This window comes from Gloeophyllum trabeum, assembly GCF_000344685.1.
Source record: "Gloeophyllum trabeum ATCC 11539 unplaced genomic scaffold GLOTRscaffold_00016, whole genome shotgun sequence".
Taxonomy (NCBI): domain Eukaryota; kingdom Fungi; phylum Basidiomycota; class Agaricomycetes; order Gloeophyllales; family Gloeophyllaceae; genus Gloeophyllum; species Gloeophyllum trabeum.
Window position 1 is genome coordinate 67757 of NW_006920425.1, and position 24889 is coordinate 92645.

The 24889-nt window shown below is 56.1% G+C and overlaps 9 protein-coding genes across 9 annotated transcripts; 3 read left to right on the top strand and 6 right to left on the bottom strand.

The window, feature by feature from the left end:
• Positions 1–685: 685 nt before the first annotated feature.
• Positions 686–1885, top strand: GLOTRDRAFT_48934 (NADH flavin oxidoreductase/NADH oxidase; the record flags this gene model as incomplete). Its single annotated transcript, XM_007871962.1, has 3 exons — positions 686–955; positions 1014–1443; positions 1500–1885. 3 exons carry the CDS (start codon positions 686–688, stop codon positions 1883–1885), a joined length of 1086 nt encoding a protein of 361 aa, XP_007870153.1.
• Positions 1886–2135: 250 nt separating this feature from the next.
• Positions 2136–3314, bottom strand: GLOTRDRAFT_133076 (uncharacterized protein; the record flags this gene model as incomplete). The annotated part of the gene is made up of 5 exons (XM_007872177.1): positions 2136–2212; positions 2265–2340; positions 2392–2841; positions 2896–2967; positions 3033–3314. The coding sequence occupies 5 exons, from the start codon at positions 3312–3314 to the stop codon at positions 2136–2138; spliced, it is 957 nt and encodes a 318-aa protein (XP_007870368.1).
• Positions 3315–4119: 805 nt separating this feature from the next.
• Positions 4120–4325, bottom strand: GLOTRDRAFT_133077 (uncharacterized protein; the record flags this gene model as incomplete). Its single annotated transcript, XM_007872016.1, has 2 exons — positions 4120–4206; positions 4260–4325. 2 exons carry the CDS (start codon positions 4323–4325, stop codon positions 4120–4122), a joined length of 153 nt encoding a protein of 50 aa, XP_007870207.1.
• Positions 4326–6325: 2000 nt separating this feature from the next.
• GLOTRDRAFT_49029 (SMAD/FHA domain-containing protein) lies at positions 6326–7211 on the bottom strand (the record flags this gene model as incomplete). The annotated part of the gene is made up of 2 exons (XM_007871970.1): positions 6326–6584; positions 6634–7211. Coding segments are annotated over 2 exons (837 nt in total), but the record flags the coding sequence as incomplete, so codon positions are not given.
• Positions 7212–10074: 2863 nt separating this feature from the next.
• GLOTRDRAFT_117994 (uncharacterized protein) lies at positions 10075–11828 on the top strand. The gene is made up of 7 exons (XM_007872017.1): positions 10075–10224; positions 10281–10445; positions 10504–10570; positions 10626–10849; positions 10915–11114; positions 11185–11590; positions 11662–11828. Exons 1-6 carry the CDS (start codon positions 10191–10193, stop codon positions 11512–11514), a joined length of 1020 nt encoding a protein of 339 aa, XP_007870208.1. The 5' UTR covers positions 10075–10190; the 3' UTR covers positions 11515–11590; positions 11662–11828.
• Positions 11829–16807: 4979 nt separating this feature from the next.
• On the top strand, positions 16808–17975 carry GLOTRDRAFT_49059 (uncharacterized protein; the record flags this gene model as incomplete). Its single annotated transcript, XM_007871974.1, has 4 exons — positions 16808–17305; positions 17361–17551; positions 17603–17863; positions 17921–17975. The coding sequence occupies 4 exons, from the start codon at positions 16808–16810 to the stop codon at positions 17973–17975; spliced, it is 1005 nt and encodes a 334-aa protein (XP_007870165.1).
• A 308-nt stretch (positions 17976–18283) lies between these two features.
• GLOTRDRAFT_133081 (kinase-like protein) lies at positions 18284–20088 on the bottom strand (the record flags this gene model as incomplete). The annotated part of the gene is made up of 8 exons (XM_007872018.1): positions 18284–18617; positions 18667–18740; positions 18805–18921; positions 18977–19246; positions 19307–19396; positions 19464–19796; positions 19847–19939; positions 19990–20088. The coding sequence occupies 8 exons, from the start codon at positions 20086–20088 to the stop codon at positions 18284–18286; spliced, it is 1410 nt and encodes a 469-aa protein (XP_007870209.1).
• A 523-nt stretch (positions 20089–20611) lies between these two features.
• Positions 20612–21909, bottom strand: GLOTRDRAFT_141045 (short chain oxidoreductase; the record flags this gene model as incomplete). Its single annotated transcript, XM_007872019.1, has 10 exons — positions 20612–20644; positions 20724–20828; positions 20892–20956; positions 21005–21073; positions 21124–21189; positions 21259–21285; positions 21360–21473; positions 21527–21572; positions 21630–21643; positions 21681–21909. The coding sequence occupies 10 exons, from the start codon at positions 21907–21909 to the stop codon at positions 20612–20614; spliced, it is 768 nt and encodes a 255-aa protein (XP_007870210.1).
• A 1169-nt stretch (positions 21910–23078) lies between these two features.
• On the bottom strand, positions 23079–24806 carry GLOTRDRAFT_81344 (uncharacterized protein; the record flags this gene model as incomplete). Its single annotated transcript, XM_007872020.1, has 2 exons — positions 23079–23998; positions 24053–24806. 2 exons carry the CDS (start codon positions 24804–24806, stop codon positions 23079–23081), a joined length of 1674 nt encoding a protein of 557 aa, XP_007870211.1.
• Positions 24807–24889: the final 83 nt, after the last annotated feature.

The following is a 24889-nucleotide window of genomic DNA, read 5'->3' on the forward strand; positions in this document are numbered from 1 at the left end:
AAGGCGTCAGATCAGTAGGATAGCAATGGGGGAGCCTGATTCATATGGCGATTGTTAATGGGAGGACCACCGCAGTATGCTTTAATTTAATATACTCAGTGAAAGGTGTCCTGGAGCACTATCAGCGGCTCAATTCGAGTCATTCACCGTTTACGCCCTGGTGCAAAGCTTGTCCATCACTGCCGGCCATTGGTAGACATCGAGTCAGACAATGGTAGCCCCTTATCCTCAGGAAGTTGACGAACTTCATCCCTGCAACAGTCATCAAACCGCTGAATACTGGGGCAGCGCGAAACGCGTACTGTTTACCTGGATTTCTGATTCACGTCGGCCTTCGGGAACAACGTGTGGCAAGCTCAGTAAGCTGTGGCGCGGCGGTGGCTAGACTTCCTCATCAGTAATCTAATCCAGAAATGTTTAGGCGCCATATCAATGATCGACTCGCAAATCCCAAAATGTTGTACAATATCGTGATTCGGGACCGCCCAAGCAGCAGCGGCTCGAGTCGATGCGGCTCTCAACGCTCCCGACTACCGGCAATTATTCTACCTGCTTGCAAATCACTTCGACGGGGCCCGGATAAACCAGAGTAATGGGCAGCATAAAATCGGGACTGTGGTGAGGATGGATCATTATCTCCCTCCCCTACTCCCTCAAATCGTAGCTCGTCTCTGCCCTTATCGCAATGTCTTCTGCGACTACATCAAAACTTTTCCAACCTACGCAGGTCGGGGAGCTCAACCTACAGCACAGGGTCGTGATGGCTCCCCTGACGCGACTCAGGGCGGACGACCAGCACGTACCCACCGACCTTATGGCAGAATACTACGCGCAGAGAGCGAGCGTACCGGGCACCCTCCTCATCACCGAGGCTACCTTCATCGCCTTGAAAGCCGGGGGCTACCCCAACGTCCCCGGCATCTGGAGCGCGGACCAGATACGCGGGTGGAAGAAGGTACGTTTGCTTGCTCGTGACCGCGCCACACCAGTCCTTACACGCCCTCCCTTCATAGATAACAGACGCCGTGCACGCGAAGGGGTCATACATCTTCTGCCAGCTATGGGCCCTCGGACGCGCCGCGTACCCGGAGTACCTGGCCAAGTTCGGCTACGATCTGGTATCCGCGTCCGACCTGCCCATGCCGGACAGCCCAAATGTGCCTCGTCCCCTGACAGTCGACGAGATTCACGAATACGTCGGCCTGTACGAACAGGCCGCGAAGAACGCCATCGAAGCAGGGTTCGATGGCGTAGAGGTGCACAATGCGAATGGCTACCTGCTCGATCAGTTCATCCAGGACGTGAGCAATAAGAGGACAGACGAGTACGGCGGGAGTATAGAGAACAGGTGCAGGTTCGGATTGGAGGTCCTCCAGGCGGTTACGAAAGCGGTGGGGGAGAAGAGGACGGGTGTGCGGTTCGGTCCCTGGGAGCAGTTCCAAGGTGCGTCGAGTCAATGGAGTCCGCTTTGGCAAAACGTGACCTCACCGTCTGTTCAGGTATGCGTATGGCCGACCCAAAACCGACCTTCTCCCATATGGTGACGACCATTCGAGACCTCTACCCCAACTTCGCCTACGTTCACCTAACGGAGCCCCGTATCCTCGTCGCCTTCGAGCGCGAACCACAGCCAGGCGAATCCAACGACTTCATCCGGGACATCTGGGCTCCTCGGCCCCTGATCACCGCTGGCGGGTACACCAGGGACCTGGCAATCGAAGTGGCGGACAAGACGGACAACCTGGTCGCATTTGGACGCATGTTCATCTCCAACCCGGACTTGCCCCTGCGGTTAAAGAAGAACATCCCGTTAAACCAGTACAACAGGGACACCTTCTATACCAAGGGGGAGCAGGGATACACTGACTATCCCTTTGCAGAGTAGAGCAGCAAACTATAGAGAACACTAGAATATCAGTAGTACCAAAAGCGTAATTTCACTCTGTGGGCATTGTTCTGCAGCTTGCATCTAGATACGAAGACTTCAAGTGCGATCGGGTCTTGCAACGAATATAATATAATGTATACCCATGAACGCAAAAACGTACACTTGGTACAGATGCGAGTCCGTACCTACTAGCCAGCTCTGATTAGCCCGAACCCCGCGTCGTCCTGGCCACCCGAAACCAGGCTATTTAGTCGGCTGCCAGCTCCAGCTTGATCTTGGCAATAGCGGCGGCGGGGTTGAGACCCTTCGGGCATGTCCGCGCACCTACAGGACAAATGAGCAAATTCAGGCGGAATCACGACGTAGAACGACATACAGTTGAAGATAGTGTGGCAACGGTACATGCTCATCTCATTCTGCAAACGCTCCTTGCGTTGAGCACCATAGGCATCCTAGCCAGACTCTCAGATTTATTGGGGTATTTGAGAAAACGCAGTACGCACTCGTGAATCAGCGATCCATCGGTAGGCAGCCATCAAAGTGGCTGGACCGAGGTATTCGTCCTGGTTCCACCAGTAACTCGGGCAACTCGTTGAGCAGCACGCGCACAGGATACACTCGTAAAGCCCATCCAGCTTCTTCCTGTCCTCCTGGCTCTGCAAGAACTCGCCCTTCTCTGGCGGGTTGTCGTTCTTCAGGTAGGGCTCGATGGACTTGTATTGTTTGTAGAACAGCGTAAGGTCAGGCACCAGGTCCTTGACGATGTACATGTGCGGAAGGGGGTAGATCTTCGAGTCCTTCGAAGCGTTACGGTCAATGCGGCAGAGGCAGGCCAGGGTGTTCTGGCCGTTGATGTTCATGGCGCAAGACCCACAGATACCCTCTCGGCAAGAGCGACGGAACGTTAACGTCGGGTCGATCTCGTTCTTGATCTTGATGAGCGCATCAAGAACCTGTAATTCTGGGTTACTCCTGAATGTTTCCAGCACGCTGTCTCGGGAACATACCATAGGTCCGCACTGGTTCAAATCAATGGTGTACGACTGGAGAGTAGGCTTCTTCTCTGGCTCATCCGGGTTCTAATGATTATAGCACACTGTTGATCAGCTCTCAAACGATAACTTCCGTCCTCAATCTTACACACCCAACGGTAAATCTTGAACTCCTTCAAGAGCGGCTGCTTCTCTACCGCCGCCGCTTGCGCCCTCGTCGCCGACGAGGCGAAGGTACGTGCCCGAAGCGCCGGGCGCAACGCTGATCTAGCCAGAGACTGCATTCCGGAACGAGAGAGACGACGACGACGAGGTCGGGAAAGGGATGACAAGAGGGGAGGGAACGGTGTGAGGTAGTTGTGTCGCGTGAATTCGGGATCCGGGAACGGTCCTGGGGGAGCCTGCGAAAACTCCCGAGAGCCAATCACGAGCATCTCATTTCCTGCTTATGTCATTTGTTTCCACGGCCCTTGCCTATCCGAATTTGCAAAGATCGACGGCTGCAACGCTCAACTTCGTCCGCCCCAGGACCACCTAAGATATCATGGAAGGAGAAATTTCAAGGATATCGATGTATGTATGTACAAGAAACCTGTCCTGGGCCGATAAAAGGTGGGAATCATCCGGGATCTGGTCCTGACTAACCAGCAGTGTAATAACGGCAGCGGCTATAATTGCAGCCAGGGCTGGCCGTTCGGCGCGGTGTGCAGACCTGGTCTACTTCTTGATCGCAAGTCCCTTTCTCAAATAACAACTCGTATGCACCAGTAGACGGACGGAACGTCGGTAGGCACCGATGTGCTTGTGTCTCCAGACGCGATGTGCAGAGCATCTCTGTGTTTGGTCACCGGGAAGCGGCGTCGAAGTATCCGTTCAGCATGGATGAGATTCACCCGAGGATGGGCAACTACGCTTCTTTCGATTCAGACTTGTTCAAGCTCAGGAGATGCATGTATCTTCTGGCACAATGCCGTAGCCATAACCCACTTACGGTGTCTTCGGTGAAACACTTCTCCTCGCACTGTCATGGTTCGCGTTCAAGAGATATTTATGGCTGTCCGATAGCTTCCAGTGGCATTCCAGCCTCATAACTTCACCTGCAAGTATGTGATGAGTCTACGTCTACACAAGGTGTCTTCCTCCATACGCCTTTGTAGAACTCCTCTTCGTTCATGGAATGCAGCCAATCGGGGGTGCACAACCACAAGGCCCGCAGTTGGCTACGTTGAATATTCTATGTTATTTGGCTTTCATCACAGCGATGTCAGACTCACTGGGATCGGCTTCAGGATTGGCGTCTCTGGCGAGCAGGCCGTTTGCGTTGTCCTAGCCAAGAGAGGGTATGAGCGAAGCGTATCTCAACCAGGTTGCGCTCCTACCAATGGCTTGGCCATGGCCAGAGCCACGATTGAAGCGAAAGCGATTGCGAGGGTGAAGACGCGCATGGTAGGTTCCTATACCGTGAGCCCCCATATCTCTCTCTCTCTCTCTCTTATACAATCCTCCTAGTTCTGATATTAAACCGATAGTCCCGCTGACCCTTGTGCAATGACCAGGCGATAGGCCGCGGTCTTCTCGGTAACCCTTACTCTCGTCTTTCATATTCCTCATCTGCATGCATACGGCCTCGCGGCTTCAGGTACTTGTTACTCGGTCCCAAGAAGATGTCGCGCTTTCCGCTTACTCGTACAGCGCATAGGTGCGTGTTACGGCCTTTCATACACATGTTCACCTTGGATGCCGTTCCGACCCCAGTATCGTATTATGCACCAGACCTCCCCAGGGTTCGGCATGGAAAAGGTAGACCGACTCCTCCTAGTACTATCCTAGTGCCCCAAACAGGTGACTCATTACCTGAGTGGTGTTCTCCTAGACGATTGACAGTTCCGGACACCACGGACGTAGGGATGCGCCTGTCAGCAGGATCTTTACCGGGCGAGTATACGTGCCTCCGCATTTATCTCTCACGAGGAGTCTCATGTCCAGTTATCGCGTCCTATCCGATAATCCAGTCAATGAGGTATGTTGACCAATCGTTGCTCGGTCACAGCATCGATCCGCTTTCAACTCATCACTCACCCAAGTATTGCCCAAGTACTCTTTGCGCACTACAGGGCAAGTAATTGCATAATGGTACTATGCAATATTCGTAGCTCGAGCACCGTGCAGCGGCTTGCCCCCCACTCACTGGTATGTTGTGGATTACCAGGCCACTAACTGCTTGTACACAGTCATGACAGGCATAGACCTGTCCAGTACAATTTGTCAACGACTGTACAGTTGTTGCCCTGCGAACGACCAGCGGGCATCGTGATAGTACTTGCTACGGACGCACCATTAGACATTGGGAGCAGGGGGTAAGCGGCTGCAATATCCAGCTAATGCACCAGTAACAATATGCATCTGGTCACGGTGACCCCCGGGGAAGTAGAGCATAAAAACACCCTCGACGGCTGAGGTCCGTTCCTCAATGATCACTGACAGTGGCCAACTAGGTTTCCGCAAAGCAGGTTCGAAGTCGCAAGAACGGATAATCGAGGATTAAGGAAGCGTGTTGGGTCATAAATCAAGACAATACAGAGGTCTTCCAAGTACTGTACACTTAATGTACAGCCAGTGCTCTAAACACGTCCGCAAGGTCGTCTTGAAGGAGAGCAGCTGAGAAGGGCAATAAATACTATATGCGGATAGAATATTAAGTGATGATCCTGGGATATTACAAACAAAGACTCGACGAAAAGAGTCACATATGAACAGAAACAAGGGTACCGGACTATAGCGTGGAGTAGTGCTGCACAAAGAAATGTAGAGCTGCGGAACGATCGACGCCCTAATCAGCATTGTCGTTGACCGCGAAGCACGAGGCACTTACGAACAATCGCTCTATATGCACGAACGTTTACAAGACGCCTGCCGATCCTCAGCGCATCCTACTGACAAGCCTCTTCCTCTCCTCGTTCTCCAGAGCCTCTGCCTCCGCCTCAACATCCATGCCCACGCTAACGGGTATCATCCCATCCGCACTCCCAGCCCCGCTCCCCTCGCCCTCGCTCAAGTCCGCGCCACTGCCCCCATGGCCGAGCACCGTCCGCGCCGCCATCGCGCTGCCCTGCCCGAGGTCTGGGCTCACGCTGCCGTCCCGCGACACGCTCGGGCTCATCTCCACGTCGTCCCCGTGCTCGTGCTCAGGCAGGGGCGGCAGCGGCGGCTCATCGCTCGCATCGTCCTCCGTCAAATCCACCACATTGCCGCCTCCATTTCCAACCATTGTTGTGTTACGTGCGCGAAACCCGCTGCGCCCGCGCGGGATCCCGACACCCAGCCGCGTCGCGCCGGTGTCCGCTTCGACCTCCGTCTCCGCGCCCGCGCCGTCGCGCTCGACCGCGGCGGAGTCCATGACTACATCCCCGTCGTCTTCGGCGACGGCGATAGACTGCACGTCCACTTCGACGTCTTCCTCGAGATCTGCGTACGTGCGGCACACTGGACAAGAAAAGGCTGGGTGGTGAGAGTCTAACAGAGGCCGGATACATTTGTAGTGAAAGGAGTGGGAGCATGGAGCTATAAAGAGCGCCTGGTGAATGGTGATGCCAAAGAGGCAGATGCAGCAGTCCGAAAGCCCAGACTTGGGTGCAGTTTTCTTGTCGGAAGCCTTGGCTGTCGACGGGATCGCAAGTGCTTTCAGCTGCTTCAGCGCGTTCGTACTACCGCACAGTCAGCATCACCGAGAAGCCTTATCAGAGGGGAACTCACTTGAAGGCATTGGCAGCGGCTTGCCACTCCCTGCCCACTTCCACGCGGATCTTGACGCACTTGTATATATCCTCCGTCCCGCCCTGATAATCGACGCCCAGTTGGAGAATATCCCCGTCCTTGAGTTCGTGTGGCCGACTCTCCGAGTTCGCAGGGCTGAGCCGCACATGGTTGAGGAACGTCCCGCTCGAGCTTTTGGTGTCCTTGATGAAGAATTTGCCGCCCGCCTCGACCCAGATCTCCGCGTGGCTCCGGCTGACGACCTTGGACTTGAACGCGAGCTTGTTCGAGCCCATCGCGTTCGCCGCTGCGATGCCCAGCCCCGAGCGGTCCGTGAACCGGCCGATGCGCAGCGGCGTGTCGCCCTCGCGCACGTCGCGCTGGATGGGCTCGAAGCGCAGCGATCGCCGCGAATCGATGTGCGGGACGAGGCGGATGCGGTGCCCAGGTGCGTTCGACGACGCCCCACCTGCCGAGCGGGGCGGGCCGCTCGTCAGCCCTGGTGCGCTCGTGCTGATGGCCACTTGCGGTGTCGCGCCTGAGGCAAGCGCACCTGCTGATCGCCTCCTTCTAAGCATGCTCGCGATCCCGCTGCTCCCTTGCTGCTGCTGGGCGCTACCGCCGTTCTGCGAGACGGACGTCTGGATGGGCGCTGTGCCGCTCCCGCTGACTGCTGCGGGTCGTCGACGATGGCCAGGGCCCGGCGACGGCGATGGCGGTGAGTGTGCTGGAACGGGTGGCGGCGAAGGTTCTTGTTGGTCGCGGTTTGAGGGGTCCAGATGGATGTGCGATTGAGAACTCCCTCGTGGGCGGCCACGCAGGAAATTTCCGAGTATATGGTGCCGCACGGGGGGTGACTCGGCTCCTACGTGAGGGGTAAAGGGATCCATTGTTGGTTCTTGATACGTCCTGGGTACACGGTATTTGTTCGAGTTGGTGGAAAACGCTGGCTGTGCGAACGAGTGCCGGGAGTCTCTGTACTAGGGTCGGGTGGCTGTCCAAGACGTCCGCTGGCAAGCTCTCTGGAGTCGTTAAAGCAAAGTACGCTGGCAAAGATGCGCAACCAAGGCTTGCTGTGGGACAGCAAATTGCTGCTAGGAGCAGAACAGGAGCAGGCGGAATTAAACCCTGTGTGTGACGGAAGAACGCCCCAATTTGGGCTACCGTCAGCCACGCGCTGGGGCAGTCCAGATTTCCGAGACCCGACCGTCGCTCTATCTAACCGCTCTTTCGCGATTTACGGTGCGGTACACGAGCCTCGAATGGCCTAGCTGACGTCCAATAATTCGCTGTTTGCCTTTAGCATGACGAGCAGAACGAGCTCGAAAGTGCTGCTGGACGATACCAGTACAGTTTCCATTTTTGGATATGTCAGACGTTGATGCACGCGCCAGATTTTACGCGGATATCTCGCACGGACGTCTTCCATTCAGCCTCTATCAACTTTGTATGGGCTGTGGAAGTCAAAGACCTCGCAACGAGGCATGTTATACTCTGCGATGGCAGGCCAATTATGTCCTGCAGACAGCATGCGGCGGTACTCAGGCACAGACCGCCCCACTTTTGGGATATGTTCCACTCTCGGTTCCGGTTTCACGCGACGTTATACTGAACGCCTGTAGGCCGATCGTTGTTCCTGAAGTCCTAAAAGATCCGAATAATGTACATGGCGCGGAGAATCGAAATACTACATCATCCTATGTGTGCGAGGAAGATAACTTTCAGACTCATTACACAACGAGGAGATTGTTGTATTCGCAGACTATTGTTTTACAGGACGCCACGTCGGCGTACTAGGGACCATTCGCAGTGACCCGAAAGTGAATGTGACAATTAAGTGAGTCTACCATTACTGGCTGAAATTAGCACGGATAGTCGGGGTGACGAAGGATACTTACTACATCTCTATACATGAGAGTTAAATACGGGCGGAGATACAGTGCGCCCTCATGCATCATGTCTGGCAACTGAGAGAGGATTATGTCAGTGTTCGCAATCAACACAGAACTTGCAATCCGATACGTACTCTCTGGGCCCATGAAGGTAAGGGTACAGATCGCGGACCTGTCGAAGAGTTCGCTTAGAGGGCATCTCTGGGGATTGATACTGAGAGAACTTACAACCTGCCCGACTTCTCTGCCATGAGATAGACTTCGGGACTTGACGAACGGGAACGGCTAGGCATGTGTTGGATGAACGCGAATCCACGAAGACTGAACGGATACTGACAACAGGAGACGCATTACACGACCAAACGAATATACCAGCGGCAGCCAAAAGAGCGAAGAACTGCATATTGAATTGAGAATACAAAGAGCGTAGAATGTAGACGTGACTGCCAAACAAGCAGGATTGTTGCCAGCTTTTGTACGAGGGCGGGCATGTCAAAGCATGGGACTCAGCCAGACGTGCAGTCCCATGAATCCTATACCGCCCGTCCGAGCCGTCCAAGTCAGACCGCTGGGGCAAGACTCGTCAACTTAACGCATTGCCAACACAAGAGAGCGCCCATATTCTCAAAAGGAACCCGGTGACACACGCCTGCTTTGTTCGGGTTCAATATTTTGTGCTCCGTACTCTCCGTACGTCCCTTCTCGCTCTTGCAGCTACAGGTCTCGTATTTGCGTGGCTTTCTGACGCTTCACTTGCTGCAGGGAAAGATCGTCTGTGAAAGTCCAGGCAGATCGCCGTCGGTGGGCATACCAACGCTTGACACCCCTGGGACTTGCAGTCCACTATATCAGTCACCGCCGCCCCAAGTCAGATGGTTAGGCTGTCGAGCATGTCCCGCTCGGACTGGCATGCAATGCAAACAGAGACAAGTACCCAATTCACTGGAGGAATCCAAGCGAAGTGCAGCGATTCACGGGTTTCTAGGTCTTTCCCAGTGCCCGTGCGACTTGCTGTAGCCTTAGGAGACTGCGGCAGACGTCAAGGCTGTCAAGAGGGTTCTGCCAGTAATTCCAGCGCCCACATTGCCTCGTCAGGTCCTCTGACTTCTTACCCCCATGAGACGCGAGTTGGTTGAATAGTGACATTCCTAGAGTCTAGCCACGTTATACGCAAGAGGACGCCAGGAGCATATTCTTATCAGGAAGCGAGCGTAAGTATATCGAGGACCAGCGTAAGTCTGTCAATGACATCATATGTTAGGAACTAAGATGATGAAATGCTCACTTGTCAATGTTTCAATCTCCTCTGCCCGTTGTGGGCGGCCCCCTGTAAGTATTGGAACTTTACGGAAACGGTTCCTCGGCCTGCTTGGCGATCATATACCCCTCGGGCGCCGTATTCATTTCCATCCCCACTCTAAACCTTTCGACATATCAATCGATGTTGACATCCATCGACCTTCATTGACTCCATCGAGCAGGGTGCGCCGGCAATTCAGAATATCCATGCCCACAAAAGCCCCCGAAATAACCAATCGCGAGGCCATGTCGTTTGGTGATTCTTGGACATGAACGACTCGGACGAGCGGGCATAGACGCGTCCAGTCGAGCTTGCTAACGGCGGGGGAGTTGTTTTTGTCCCACCAACATCGCTGGCTCCCATCCATGGTCAAGCAGCCTTCGTTCACGGCTATCAGAGGTGCGTTGTATTCTGAAGTGTAGAGTCAACTTGAAGGAGCTGATTGTGCTTTGAAGTCGTGGTCAGCATCGTCCACCCGATAGCGATTCTCTGTAGTGCGTTCCGGCTCTTGTACCGATGGCGGCGGCGGCGGTTTTGGTGGGACGACGGCGTCGCTGGCTTCTCGATGCTCTTTGACATCGTTTTCTTCGTCGTCATATGGATCCGGACGTATGCCTACCGTCCGTCTTTCATTTCTTCCCGTGTCTCAACACCATCAATCTGATACCTTGTGCGCAGGACAACCACCTCATACCCGGATAGTCACCTACTGGATCGTGTCCATGGCGTTCACCTTCGTGCTCTGGTTTGCTTTGAGAGTTTCCGTGGATACGAGGAACCTTACAAGCATAACCCTCTAGGTCCGCCCGCCTGAGCATGCTCCTCTCCATCATCCGCATCATCCCGCCGCCTCTCGTTCTCCGCCGGCTGGCGTACGGCGCCGCGGCGCTGTTCGTCTGCATCTGGATCGCGCTCGTCTCGCAGAAGGCGTACAAGTGCGGGAAGGCAGAGCGCGGGTGGATGGAGGTCAAGCCGTGGACGCAGTGTCGCCTGGGGCGGAACGTCGCCGTCACGGAGCTCGTCAGTGCGTGCCGATCCAATTTTGTTCCTGCGCACGAAGTCTAGGGTCGCTTATGCGGAGGTGTGCAGCTGATTTCGTCGGGGACGCGGTCCTGGTGTACCTCCCCGTCCAGCTGTTGTGGCATGCGCGGAAGTTACCATCGAATCACCGCACCCTCCTCCTAGTCGTGTTCTCCGGGAGCATGGTGACGACGCTCGTGAGCATCCCACACGCAGTGATTGTCATGGGCCCCGAAGGCCAGCTGGAGGGTATCACGGCGCACATCGAGGTTCGTCGGACTCTCTTTCATGCCACGTGACAGCATATACTCATTCGGGGTATACTGTATGCGCATTCAGGCTGGCATATCGCTCATCGTCGCGAACCTCCTCGTCCTGATGACGTTACTGTATCGCGTCCTCCCCTCTGCGCGGCGGCTCGACGACGACTCCGACGACGCGCTCCCCGACACCCGCCCAGACGTCTCTGTGCGCGCGACGCGCGCCTCGCAGTGGGTCACGCGCGAGTCTGGCGTCCCGGACAGCTTCGATTTGAAGTTCCTATCCACCACCGCTGGGGGGCGCTCGAGTACGGGTACGCGGGGGGTCGCGATGAGCAGCAGGGATCATAGAAGGTTCGGCGAGGTCCTGGAGGAGGAGGGGTCCGTCAAGTCTACGGATCCCGGCTGAGGTTGTGAGGAGTTTTTTTTCGGTTCATGATGCGATGCGTTTATGAGATGTTTGCTTGTCTGTATACCAACTGCCCGTGAGTGATGATGTTGATTTCTTTTCTCGCGCAATCATAACTTAATCCTTAGCTTTCCCCGCTATACATAGCCGCTCCTTTAATCCCGATACTTCCTCATCCCGCAAGAGCCTATCTATTACTATCTATCCTCATGTCGCTGTACTGTAGCAAGCCGGTTGTAATGCCCTAATTCCGTTTTCATTCGGACTACTCGGGGTTCATGCCCGTTGTAGCGCATGCATACGTCGACGTTCTGCCTCCCGGTGGTCTGCGTACGACGTCAACGGGTTGTGCAGATCCCCGGTGCGTCCAAGTTCCGGGTTGCTGCCCGAAGTCCGGAGCTGGCAATTCCGGACGTCGTGTAGAAGTGTGCACTCGATGTCACGAAGCTGAAACAAAGATATCGGCAGCCCTCGACGTCATGGGCAGCGTACGCACATGCTGAGCGCCGCCGGACCCGACGGCGAAGAGGACCCCTGAAAATACCGATAGATGCCGGTGCCAGTCCGGACAAAAATTGCGGCTCGGGCAAGGGACGCCGGAGCCAATCCGGACGTCGGTAGGGGTCTCAGCCGGCCAACCCGGTTTTTTAGTCCGGACATCAACGGCACCCCAGCAGTGAGGCCGGTTGTAGTCCGGACATGGTCAGCAACCCGCCACTTTGTCGCGACTAGTACATTATCAATCATTAGATTCATTACCCCGTATGGTATTTCTCACCGAATAAGGATAGACATGCCTCCCCTGTAGTCGTGAACCCTCGGGTACTTACCCCTTAGTTGCACGGAATTATACAGTTTACGCTGAAATCCGGAGGCACACATGGAAGACACAGCTGGGTGCCGGATGGCTCCAATATCGCTGCGGTATCGTATCTCGCCGTCCAGGGCTACGAAGCCATGAACGGGCGGGTATTTCGCACTGTCTCTCAGACCCTGGCAATGCTCGCTGCCTGCCGAATCACTCAATTTGCCTGCCACGTCTATCCTTTGCATGCTGGAGACAAGCCCGAAGGCTCTTCCGTTAACTATTGAACTTTCTACCTCAGACTATGCACGTTTCAGGTTTTCATACACCCTAGTATATATATCTAGTGTCTAGAATGGACTTGTGGACTACAACGGGTGATTTTTGCTGTTTCCTAGAGGCCGGGGCAATAGTCCGGACATGAATCTGACCTTGGCCGAGGCCGGTATTTTATTCGGACATAAAGGCGGGGGGCCCCCAGAAAAAGTCCGGACATGACAAAATCGAGTCTTGCACCGGCATCTATCGGTATTTTCAGGGGTCCTCGGCGAAGAGACTGAGCGCCATAATTAAGCGTGGGTTCCTGTGCCGGCGGGCGACGCTGACAGCGCTAAGAGGATCGTCCACGAATAACCAGGCCGTCAACGTCATCTCGCACTCAAGATGTGCCTCGTTTCTCTGCCGACGACGCTGACAGCGCGCTGTTTCATTCCATTTCGTGGCTCCATCGTCGTCTCGCTCGTCTGTTGTCCGAGTCTCTGTATATACCCGCCGCTGCTCAGACTGGATCTGCTAGCCCGAGCTATCTTTATGTCCTCGACACACTTTAAGCTCGACTCCTAATTTACCCGTCCCCATCCCACACAACGCGCCATGAAGAGGATCCGCCAGAAGCTCTCGTCTTCGGATGTGAAAACGCCCACGAAGGCCGCGTATAGAGCGCCGGAGGTCGTCGAGCCCCCCCCGTTTCTCCCTATTTCTGCGCGCTTCGCGACCACCACGGGAGCTGCGCAGAACGCGGCACCCACGAGTACGAACGCGGAGCGAAGCGCAAGGGACCGGCAGTCGAAGGTGCTTGCTGTCTCTTCTCCTATGCCGCTAAGTCAACGGGATAGCCGCGGACCCAGCGAGAGCGCGGTGCATGGGCGGAGGTCGGGCTCGACGAGGGCGCCCGAGGAGCGCGAGCGGACGGTGAAACATGCGTCGCGGCTGCAGAAACGGCAGCCTGAAGAGAAAGAAAAGGTGTCTGGGTCGAGTACGAGGGGGAGGAGCTTGGACGGTAAGTGTCCATCTTAGCTGCTCCACTGATGATTGACGCTGTAATATTTGGCAGTGCGGGGTGATCGTGATCGACGAGAGCACGGAAAGACGTATCCGACGCCCTTGTCCTCGCACCAGCCCTCGGTTTCTCCTTCGCGCCATGCTCAGACCAAGCCGAGTGCTTCCCGGTCGCAGTCTGTCGCCCAGGCTCAGTATCATCGTGAGGAGAGGGAGAGCGGGACGAGCAGGACTCTGCCTTCTCCGTCGGTCTCGCCGCCTGCCACGCCTCGTCTTGCACCAAGGCCGACCCTGTTCAGCTCCCGGACGAAGGAGCACGAATATGCGACCGATGTCCCCGCCTACGCGACGCGGGAGAACGCGCAAGCTCGATCCCAGTCATCTGCGCGTCCGCCTGCATCTCCTCTGGATGTCGGCCATAGCCAAAGCCAGAAGCGAAGCAATCGACTCCCGACTCCTCCCTCTCCTCGAAACCATCACACGTTGTTGCATAATCACTCATCTGTATCTCAAGACCCTGCTGTATCTTCAACCCGTTCTCGCTCTCAAGTACCAACCCAGTCATCTGCTCAGCCACATTCACCTCGCATCGTTGCTCAATCTCACGCTTTCCTCCAGTCACCGTCTCAGATCTCTCTGCACTCTCCTTCTGCTCATGTATCTGCTCACCCTGCTTCCGCTCGCGCTCAGTCTCACTCCGCCACTACACCTACCATCGCCTCAAGATCGTCTCGCTCCTCGAGCGAGAAGGAAAAGGAAAAAGAAAAAGAAAAAGACAAACATAACCTGCGCCATAAAAACCGCCAAGTTTTCCACCAGCCTCACGAAGGCAGTCCTCCCGATCTATCCACGAGCAATTCCCCGTACGCCCACAGTCAGCTCACCATCGGCAGTCCGAACTCGCAGAACAAGGACCTCTCGGCCGACTCATCTCCGTCCGGACTCGGAGACCCGTCGCTGGCAACGCCAACCAGAAAGGTAATGTCGCTGCCTATTTTGTCCGTTGATCTTTTGCTTCCGGGCCTGTGGCGCGATGTCAACGGAGTCCCCTGATTGGCTGCCGTTTATTGCGAGCGTTCATGGGAGTTCCCGGGCCAGCAATGGCCCCGAGTTTGCTCGGGGACTGTGTGCTGCTCCTGCAACCTATATTTTCCTCGTTCTCGTTCCAGGCAATTCGAGGTGTTGCGCGATTTTCATAATCTGCGACGACACGTTCGTCCCGTCTTCGCCATGGAAGACTCCCGTCGCATTAATTAAACGTTCTCAAGGGGACGATGACGCTATCTGTCGTCGTTGACTGTTGACTTTGTTCCTAAAATGTCATGCTAACGCTGTACGCACATACAGGAACGGCATGTCATCGATTTGCGATCAGAAGAGCCGGAGACAATGGTCGCTCGAGGCACAACGTCCGACGAGTTCACCGCTCCCCCTGCGCCCGACTCGGTAAGTCCCTCCCACGCATAATTGAGTGCCGCGACCCCGTACGGCATCCTATACATACGACCCCCCATAACACGAGGCTCCTGCTGATTGGCAACCCCAAACCTGCGGGCTATAGAAAAGAGGTTGATTGCTAACTCTAATTTTACGGAATGTTCTATAGGGCTCGTCGACGACCGCGACAAGGGAGCCTTTATACCCGCGCGACGAGCGTATTTCTCCTGCCAGTGCCCCAGCCGCCCCGGACTACACCTACGCGATGGAGCCCGCGTCCCCCGCATACCCGCACGGACCCGTGAGGGGCAAGCCGCTCATCTTCGCTGCGATGACTTCGAGCGGGGAGCTGGAGCAGCTCGTTGCTGCTACGCCCGAGCGGAACAGCGGGAGCCACTCCAACTCGTATGGATACCCGTCGCCGCCCCTCGAGCCGCTGTCAGTCCCCGCCGACGACCAGCCGGATACCCATACCCCAAATACCCATACGCATTCCCCGCTGCAGCCGTCCCCGCTCCTGCAGCCTGAACCGGAATCCAGCCGGACTCAGCACCGCCACAGTTACGGTGCAGAGGGTGAGTCGTCGTCGATCCTCTTCTCGCCGCATACCTCCATTCGCAAGCTGTTCAAGCACCGGTCGCGGGACGAGGATGGGCGAAAGCCCGGGCACCGGCGATCGTCGTCGGAAGGGGAGACGCACTCTAGTGGGGGTCACCTGCTGAAGCATGCGAACTCGTCTGCGCAAGGGTCCGTTCAGACGCCTCAGCGGCCGAGTAAGCTGCAGAAGCGCGGGACCCATTCTAGCAAACCGTCATTGGCGAGTATGGAAGCCGTTATGCAAGCGCCGCCGGATGAGGATGCTCAAATGCATTCCGAGGACCGCCCTGAGACCCCGCCACCGCCACCTCCGAAACCAGCATCGTATGGTCTCCTATCGCCGCGGACGCCCCCAGCCGATCTGCACGTCCCTGACCACGAGCCCGAGCCGGCCGTTCAAGAGTTGAATGATCCGACGTCAGTGCAAAATGACAAGCTCGATATGCATGATGAGCCAGCGCGGGATGACCCGCCTGCCCCAGCGCACGCAGAGCAGGAGGTGGAGGTTGCTGCTATGGACGAAGACAGGGAGCCTGAGCCCGTGCATACGCCTACGGAAGCTGCTGCGAAACCGCCGACGCCGCCGATGTCGCCCGACGAGTATTCGCGCTCGCGCTCGCGAAGAAGGGGGGAGAGGCTGGAGACGTCGCCGCCGCCTGGTATCGCCGAGGTCGTGGAGCAGACAAAGGGGAAGGCTAGGAGGATACCGATTACTCGTGGTATTCCTTATCCCTTGGTAAAGCACCTCTCGAACCCGGAGTTGCTCGCACCGCTCTTGGAGCACCTGAGGTTTTGGGACTGGTGCAATTTGGGATCGACTACCAAGACGATTATGCGGATGTTCGCGAAGAAGAGGGAGCTCCGGGAGTGCGTACTGGAGAGGTACTTGGGCTCGGTCGGGTATTCGAGGTGGATCTGGGAGGAAGAAGAGCCTTTGACGCTGTCCATCAAGGTCGGTACACATTCCGCGAATCTGTGAAGGTTTGTGAAGTAACAATTCTTTAGGATATGCATGCGTATATGCAGGGGGTGTCCATGCCCACTCACCAGTACTGCCAGATGGCCCAGATGTACCTTCAGTCCCCGAGGAGCAACACTGATATCATTCGTAACCTAGCGTTCTGTACGCGCTCCTACAATCGCGTCGTTCTGCGCCTGCGTGCCCAGGCTGAGATCATGGAGCGCTATGCTCGTCGCCACAGACTATCCGACGCTTCTCGTGATCCGAACGGTCATCATTCGCGAGCACCCACCGTTGCTGGTCGGTCGCAATCTAGGATGCCGAGCCGCGCGCCATCGCCCAACTCGTTCCACGGCAGGGCTGCTTCGAATAGCTATTCTAGATCGGCGTCTCAGAGCAGGTCACCGTCCCAAGCGCGCCCAGCCGCGACGGTGCTGCAGTCTTCGGTATCGGGCGCTTCGACTATCAATAGCAGTTCCTCTGGGACGTTCCGTTCGCCGCTCTACCGCGTTCGGCGTGCGCCTCTGCTGTATGTGTTCGTTCCTTCTCCCGAAGGAGAATGGCTCTCGGACGCGAGTGTTCTGGAGTGTGAGGCTGAGCTCAAGCGGGCTGGCGTCGCACACCTGCTCAGGCCAGGGGATGTCGTCTGGGATACCGCCGTGGGCGACGAAGGAAACATAGGCAGGATGGTGTGGGACGGGGGTTACTTACTCGTGCGTTCTCGACATTCTCTTTCCTCCTGGTCTCTTGCCTAACTGTGTTGTCTAGGATCTCGATTACACGTACTCGATGTCCGGCGAGCTCCCGCAGTACATGCATTCGCTTGCATTCCCGCCATCGTACTTCCACCGGGTCATTCGGTCGGTCAATAACCCGATTTGCTATCTCGACATATCACCATGGAGTGAAGAGATCGCGAGCAACCTGCAGCTCCTGCAGGATCGTGTAAAGACCGAAACGTAAGTTACACGCAGCCATGTAGGATCGAGTCGCTAACTGAGGATCTACAGCCCGCAAGGCAACTATCATACCGTGGTGCGGTGGGTCCACCGCTCTAGCTTCGTCATCAAGCCGCCCTCCATCAAGATGCGCATCCCCAATACCGATCTCTTCATCGACTCGGGCTGGTTTGGTACTGTCGTTGTTGAAGCCGAGGGTACCAATGAAGGCCTCGCTGACCTGCAAGATCGATGCAGAGATGCGTTCCCGCCCAGGGCCGGAGGCGAGAGGAAGACTCCCAGCCGGGTATTCAGAATCTTGCGTGAGCGAAGGTGGGTCATTACTTTGCTAAGCTCGTGGTTGCTTTGGCTGACTGATGTTGAATGTAGTCGCCCTGGCGAAATATGGATCCGAACCGTTAGGGAGAAAGAGCGGTTGATGTAGCAAAAATATTTATATACATGGACGTTCTAGCGACTTGGCTTCGGACGTTCTCGGACATGCCCTGACCCCTCCCAGTAGCCTTCATCCGTCTCTCGTATCTATAAGCTTGTAATCCCTATTTACCCTATCCGCTGTTTACCCCCCTTGTAGCAAAGTAGTTAATGTGTTGTAGTCCGATGCTGTCTCAATCCATATCTTCAGACCGTCGCCCAAATCATCTTGAAGGCCTCAGACACAGCGCGTCGCGAAATGCCCGTCCCTGACGTCTGCGGGAAATCTCTGGTTCCATCATGGTGGCGCGTTCGATGTTACATAGGGAAAGGTTTGTACCACTTCCTACGTCTCCGCCTATCTCCATCTGCACGTCCATGCCGGGCAATGGATTCGGATTTTGTGGGAAAATGGTGATGTGGGATGGTGATAGCCTTCGAAGAGTCAGCCTCGTACTTCGCCAGAGGCACCAGTTCCGGGGAGACGTAATGGAAATCTGGATACTCGGGCCCGTCCCAAGGAGTTCCGTCCACAGCGAACGGCAGTGAGGGTACGTCATCGAATGCCACGTACTCCGAGTCCAGCTGCGCGCGGGAATCAGCATGAATGGCCGGTGAGCGAGAAGTAGGACCATGGAACATGTTCCAGTCGCTGTCTCAAATGTCAGCATAAGAGCAGTATTGAGAGTCATTTATCTCACATGTTGTCAAAATAAGGATGCGCTTTGATATCTTCGACGCGAGTTAATCGTCGTTCTGAATCTCTATTGAGAATCTGGGAAAGACAGGGTCAGAATTAATGAGGTGTAATGTTAATATTAACAGGGGGGGCTACCCACTTTCTGCAGGAAGTCTTGCGTTTTGGCATCTACACGAGTGTGACCAAAATAGAGGGGGTCCTGCATTATGCAATTGACCAAGTCTTCAACATAGCGAGCCCGACGTCCAAATGGAACCTGACGAACGATAGAGACTCAGTACGAGCTATCAACATACGGTACGCAAACGTACCTTGCCAAAAAGCATCAAATATAGAAGAACCCCGACCGCCCAAAAATCCACTTCATAACCATACGACTCGCCGACGAACATCTCCGGCGCCATGAACGCCCACGTCCCCGCGTCCCCGCTGACCTTCTCCTCCTCGTCGTACTCGTCGAACGCGACTGACAGCCCGAAGTCCGCGAGGACGACGGCGCCGTCTGCGGAGAAGAGGACGTTGCCGGGCTTGATGTCGCGGTGGATGAGGCGCAGTGCATGGAGCTCGGAAAGGGTTGAAATCTACGTGAGGAGAGGTCAGGACTTGAAAGCACTTGGGAGATGATAAGATGGAGAACGTACTAAAGAAGCCGTAATAAATTGAGCGCGTGAAGGAGAGAGCCGCTTCACCCTCCTCAGCTCTCGCGCGAGCGACCCGCCAGGACAATACTCCTACGCCCAAACAACCCGCATCAGCCCCCCACCCCCGCACACCCACCCATCCTCACGCAGCACTCACCATAACCAAACAAAACCCCTCCCGCTCCTCAAAGCTCGCCATCATCTGCACCGCCCCGCGCACGCCCACGACGCGTCTCAGCGCCTCCTGCTCCCCGCGCACCCACACGTTGCGCTCCATGTGTTTCTTCACTAGCTTGACGGCGACGAGCCGCCCCGAGGCGCGGTGCCGCGCGGAGAAGACGACGCCGGAGGCGCCCTTGCCGAGGCGGGCGGTGCAGGCGAAGGACGCTAGGGACAGCGCAGGGGAGGGGGCGGAGGGGGTGAAGAGGGTGGGCGTGGGGCTGGGTGGGAACTCAGCGGGGTCGAAGAGGGTAGGGGAACGGGCGGGTGACTGGGTTGCGGTCAGTAGGGGCAAGGGTGATATGAGACTGACAGACGAACTAGGGAGCATGCATCTCTTTCGCACACCTCGTCGATGCCGGGCGTTTGATACGCGGTGCGTGGAGAGCCGGGATATTTCCGTCGTCCGGGGAACTTTCATCCAGGTCAGCTTCGATGCAGACGCATATATGGAGGGTACGTACATCCTTTGAGCCCTCCTGCTTGTCATGGTAGTCTGCAGCCTTCCTCCCGTATCCTCGGTCCTTCACAGCCCGTACGACCGATCGGATAGTAGCAACCATAGCAAAGACCGACAAATGACGACGAACAGGAAATAGCTAAACCTCGAGGGAAAAGCTGGCATTGCATTAGGAGAGCTCGCCGCTATATACCTCGTCTGCGGGTGGCTGGCAGGATGCTACAAGGTGGTATGGCGTGCCAGACCAAATTAGAATTGGAATCATTCGGGAGAGGCTTGACGCGGCCTGGGCAGTCAGTCGTGATTGAAACCGTGATTGCATGGCTGAGGACACTAACAGGGGCACCATGTCCCGCGTGCATATAGCGTCCACTGCGATCCGTAAACGGATGGTAGAAAAGGAATGCATCTATGTAGCAGACGATCAGTAGCCGACAGTCAGGCCGGGACAATGCAAAACATGAATCACTCACAAGCGAAATGGAAATTTCATGCTACATCCTGTTAGTACAATAACAAATTCCTGATACACACCCCCGCGTATCTCGTACGATACATCCATACCGACACTGAGACCACTCCCCGCCTCCCTGCTTTCAATGTTCTCCTCGTCGAGCGGCGGCGCCTTAATCAAACACCGCCCCACCATCAATAATAATCTGCATCATATACAATCAATAATCCAACTTCCCGACCCACCCAAGACACAGCTCAGGGTAGAACGGAAGAATTACTCACACTCTGCCCGGTAATGAACCTGGCAGCGTCCGAGACGAGGTAGGATACCAGGCCCGCGACGTCCTGTGGCGTGCCCAGGGTTCCCGTCGCGGTGGTGGCCTTTTGCTGTGGATATATGGGTTCTCAGTAATCTCAGTCCGCTGGAAGGAGAGGGAAGAGGACGCGTACCGCTTCGCGCCAGGAGCCCTTGGGAGCGCCGGATTTGGAGGTGTGGTACTCGTCGAACTTTGCGACTGAAAGGATGTGTGAGGATCGACTCGGTGAGTGGTGAGCGGACGTACGGAAATCGGTGTCTATGGGTCCCGGGGCGTACGCGTTCACGGTGATGCCGTGTTTTCCCCATTCCTGAGCTGGAGTGAAAGTAATGAGCGTGCATGGATAGAGGGTCAGCAGGATTTACCTGCGCTCTGGGTGAGCCCGCGGACGGCGAATTTGGACGCGGAGTACGCCGCTGCTTCGGGCGTGCCTGGAATTCAGGATTCATGGGGGAGAAGGGGTGAGATGCATATGTAGCTGCGGTCGTGCGGGATGGTACCTTTCTTTCCGACGATGGAGCACGCGCCTGTGTGAGACCGATTTCAGTGCTAGTCTAGCGCATACAGCCCAAGATTGATACGCCTAGAAGGGCTGACGTACCTACAATCCTCCCGCCTCTCCCTTGCTTTATCATCTGCTCGGCAGCGTACTTGTAGCAGAGGAAGGTCCCCTTCGCGTTGATGCTCATTAGGCGGTCCCATTCATCGGCGGACGCTGGAATACCCTCTGAGAAACCTGATGCGTAGCAAGTCGGGGAGAGGCCTCACTATCGAGGATAGGTTTATTCACGGCGACACCCGCATTGGCTACCATCTACGAACGGATATCGTCGGTCTCAGTGCAGATGTACCGTCGGGATCCCGTGCTCACCGCGTCAAGCCCGCCTAGCTCGTTAGCCACGGTGTCTATCAGATCTTTCACCCTCCTTCTCGTTGCTGACATCTGCGACGACAATAACGACTCGTTGCTCCTGCTGTATGCGGTGAGCGGTCAGGTCTCTCAGCACATCGTTCAGCTTGTCGGCGTTCGCTGCAATATCGTTGATAGCAAGGTCGAAGCCGTCCGAGGCCAGACGGACTGCGATGCCCCTGCCAATTCCTTGAGCGGCTCCTGTGACAATGGCAACTTTCCTCGCAGGTGTAGCAGACATCGTTGCAAGTGAACTGGGACTGAAGTCGATTGTTGACGTCATGTGACCGAGTCAAAACATAGACATCTCGACATCTGCACAGTGTGGGGTAAACGCCGATATTTAACCGGGCATCCTCCTCCTGCAACGATGGCTAGCTACAGGAAGGAGAAAGACGAGAAACTTATCGAGCTAGCGCGTAACCTCAAGGGAACGCCATGGTGCGAAGAATATGAGAAGATGATTTCTGGCATGCTGTTCGTGTTAGCATGCATCGACTGAATATTTGCTGACCTCGTCCTTCGATCTATGTAGGTATGATCCCCTGCATCCTAAACTGCTGGAGGGCCGTCACACAGCACGCTGTACTGCGTACGAATTCAACCATCTTGATCCGAGCACACTCAGCGTCGACGAACAGCGCACACCCAGCAGCTCCTCCTGCAGAACATGCTCGGCAGAGTCGGGCCGGGCACCTTCATCGAGCCGCCCTTCACCCCCGACTACGGGTGCAACACCATCATCGGCAAAAACTGCTTCTTCAACTTCAAGTGCGGCCCCCAGTCGCGTCTGCGTGCTGCCGCCTGACATCCTGACTCACCGCAGCTTCACCGTCCTGGACGTCAGCCTCGTCGTCATCGGCGACCGCGTCCAGTGCGGGCCGAACGTGAGCATCTACTGCGCAGGGCACGACACCTCCGTCCTCTCGCGCATCAAGTTCGTCGAGTACGGCCTGCCCGTGCGCATCGAGGACGACTGCTGGATCGGCGGCGGCGCCATCATCCTCCCCGGCGTCACCATCGGGCGCGGGTGCACGATTGGTGCGGGCTCCGTCGTCACGAAGGACATACCACCGTATTCTGTCGCGATTGGCGCACCGGCGAGGGTGGTGAAGAAGTTGCCTACTGTCGAGGAAGAACGCGCGGATCCCAATAATATTTACAATAAACTTCCCGATCGAGAGTAGATAGCCAGATGTTGGTGAGCGACAAGAAGGAGGAGAAAAGTTCCCTGCCTATGGGTGTACTATTGTACTCGAGTTCTCGACTGATGTTGTCTCTTTGCGAACATCCCCCTTCGAGCAGGATGGCACTTGTGGGGGTTTCCCCGGCGTGCGAGAGAAACCCGGACAAGCCTTCGCCCATCACGAAGGCGGCGAGTCATTATTGCAGCGGCATCGTGGGGCAACTTCATCTCGGCCGATACGGCCAATTCCGCAACACCCTCTCCGGATCCTCCGCGCCCATGCGCACATATCCCTCCTGCAGCTCCCAATTCCTCCTCACCGCCTCCTCATACCCCTCCTCGGTCACCCATCCGTCGGCGTCCACCCCCAGAATGCGATCCAGCCCGTCTTTGCCGTCCTGCGCGCGCTGCCAGTCCTCGCGCTCCTCCAGGTGCGCCTGCCTCTCCTCCTCGGTGAAGCTGATGGGGCAGGGCACGCTTGCGCCAGGGGCGATGGCGTCCCAGTGCGCGGTTATGCGCATGAGGAACTCGCGCAGGAGCATGAACGTGCTGGACCACACTTTCGCGGAGAACTTGACGGGGTAGTGAATCAACTCTCGTGTCGCCAGGGTGAGCGCTTTATGATACTCGGGGTTGATCCTCGCACAGTAGATTTCGTACAGTTTATGCAGATTGCCGCGGTACACATCCGCCTTGACGGTGGCTTGGTCCTCCTCATCTAAAGTATTGAGGTTCTCCGGCAAAGAGAGCAATTGGTCCCCAGCAGGCAGGACCGTGGTGCCGTGGTACCGGAACATTTTGGGTACGTACGCTTGCAGGTATAAAGGAAGGAGCGTCGTATGCTGCCAGTCTATCACGCTCGTGATCTGCACCTCCCCGCGAGCCAGCGCCTCCTCTGACGCGAACACATTCGCGAAGCGCACGTCGTTGTGCCAGAGGAGCGGTCTTAGCAGCGGAGGGTCCTGGGGTACCAGATACGGGGCGACGGCAATGTAGCGGTCCAAGAGGGATAGGTGGGCGCGCGGCTGGCGGAGGTGCACTGGCAGGTCGAAGAGGCCGGATTCCTGGGCGGGGACGGCGTGCTTTTCTATCCAGCGCCGTTCGCAGTTCGCCACGGCGAGCACGTATGACAAGGGGTCCTCCCCTAGATAACAGGATGTTCAGCCAAAGACGAACGCAAGGCAGTCGGCGTGCGTACAAGGACCACGATCGACGTCCATGCTTGACCGTTCGTCGGACCAGAAAGGCCTCTCGACAGAAGGCCCCACCACAAAATCGGACTGGTACTCGTCGTTGGGATACAGATTTAGGGATTGAGATGGATCCACGTCGGCTCTGTAATATAAGCTGCCATACCCTCCGGATATGGGAGCCATGAGGCGCTTCTCGATCTCCAACCAGTTGATCACCAGCTCCCTCTGTTGCCTCCTCGAAAGCTTGTCCCAGACGGTGGAGACCTCAATGCCCGGGGCTTTCTCCATGATTATATACTCCGCTTCCACGGGAGTCTGCTCGCTATGGGATGACCATGAGAGAACAGCCGGCACAGGTACACCTAGACGACTGCGGACGAAATCCATCGTCGCGACCTCGCTCGCGGTCACGAGATGCGCTGGGCCCGCATGCGGCGTTTTGATGCGCGCAATGATCTCTCTTGAGTTGTCGAGTGTTAGCAGGAAGACCTTGTTGTATGCCCCTTCTGCCAGTTTGACGATACGCGTAACAGAGTCCGCATGCCCAGCAGAGACAGCGATGCTCTTGAGAGCGTCAACGTTGAACCTGGTGTACCTGGCAGCTAGTTGGGCTTCCTCGTTGTGTATCCACCGCCCCGAGGTGTACCGGTAGAAGTGTTCATATTCACTTGAGGTGGAGGACGCGCGAGACAAGATTGATAATCTCCTGCACGGGTCATACCCAGCAGCACGACTCCTGAAGTACACAAGCCGCAGCATTCCCTGAGTTGAAGTTCAACGTTCAACAGTGCTAGCTTGAAGCCCGAGGAGCGATAGCTTTGTAACGAGACGCTAAGCAAGCA

Bases quoted from the DNA above. Each gene is read 5' to 3' on its own strand.
- GLOTRDRAFT_117994 (XM_007872017.1), top strand. From the start codon at position 10,191: ATGGTCAAGCAGCCTTCGTTCACGGCTATCAGAG. The intron at 10,850-10,914 runs GTGCGTGCCGAT...GGAGGTGTGCAG, and splicing joins CGCCGTCACGGAGCTCGTCA to CTGATTTCGTCGGGGACGCG. The intron at 11,115-11,184 runs GTTCGTCGGACT...ATGCGCATTCAG, and splicing joins GTATCACGGCGCACATCGAG to GCTGGCATATCGCTCATCGT.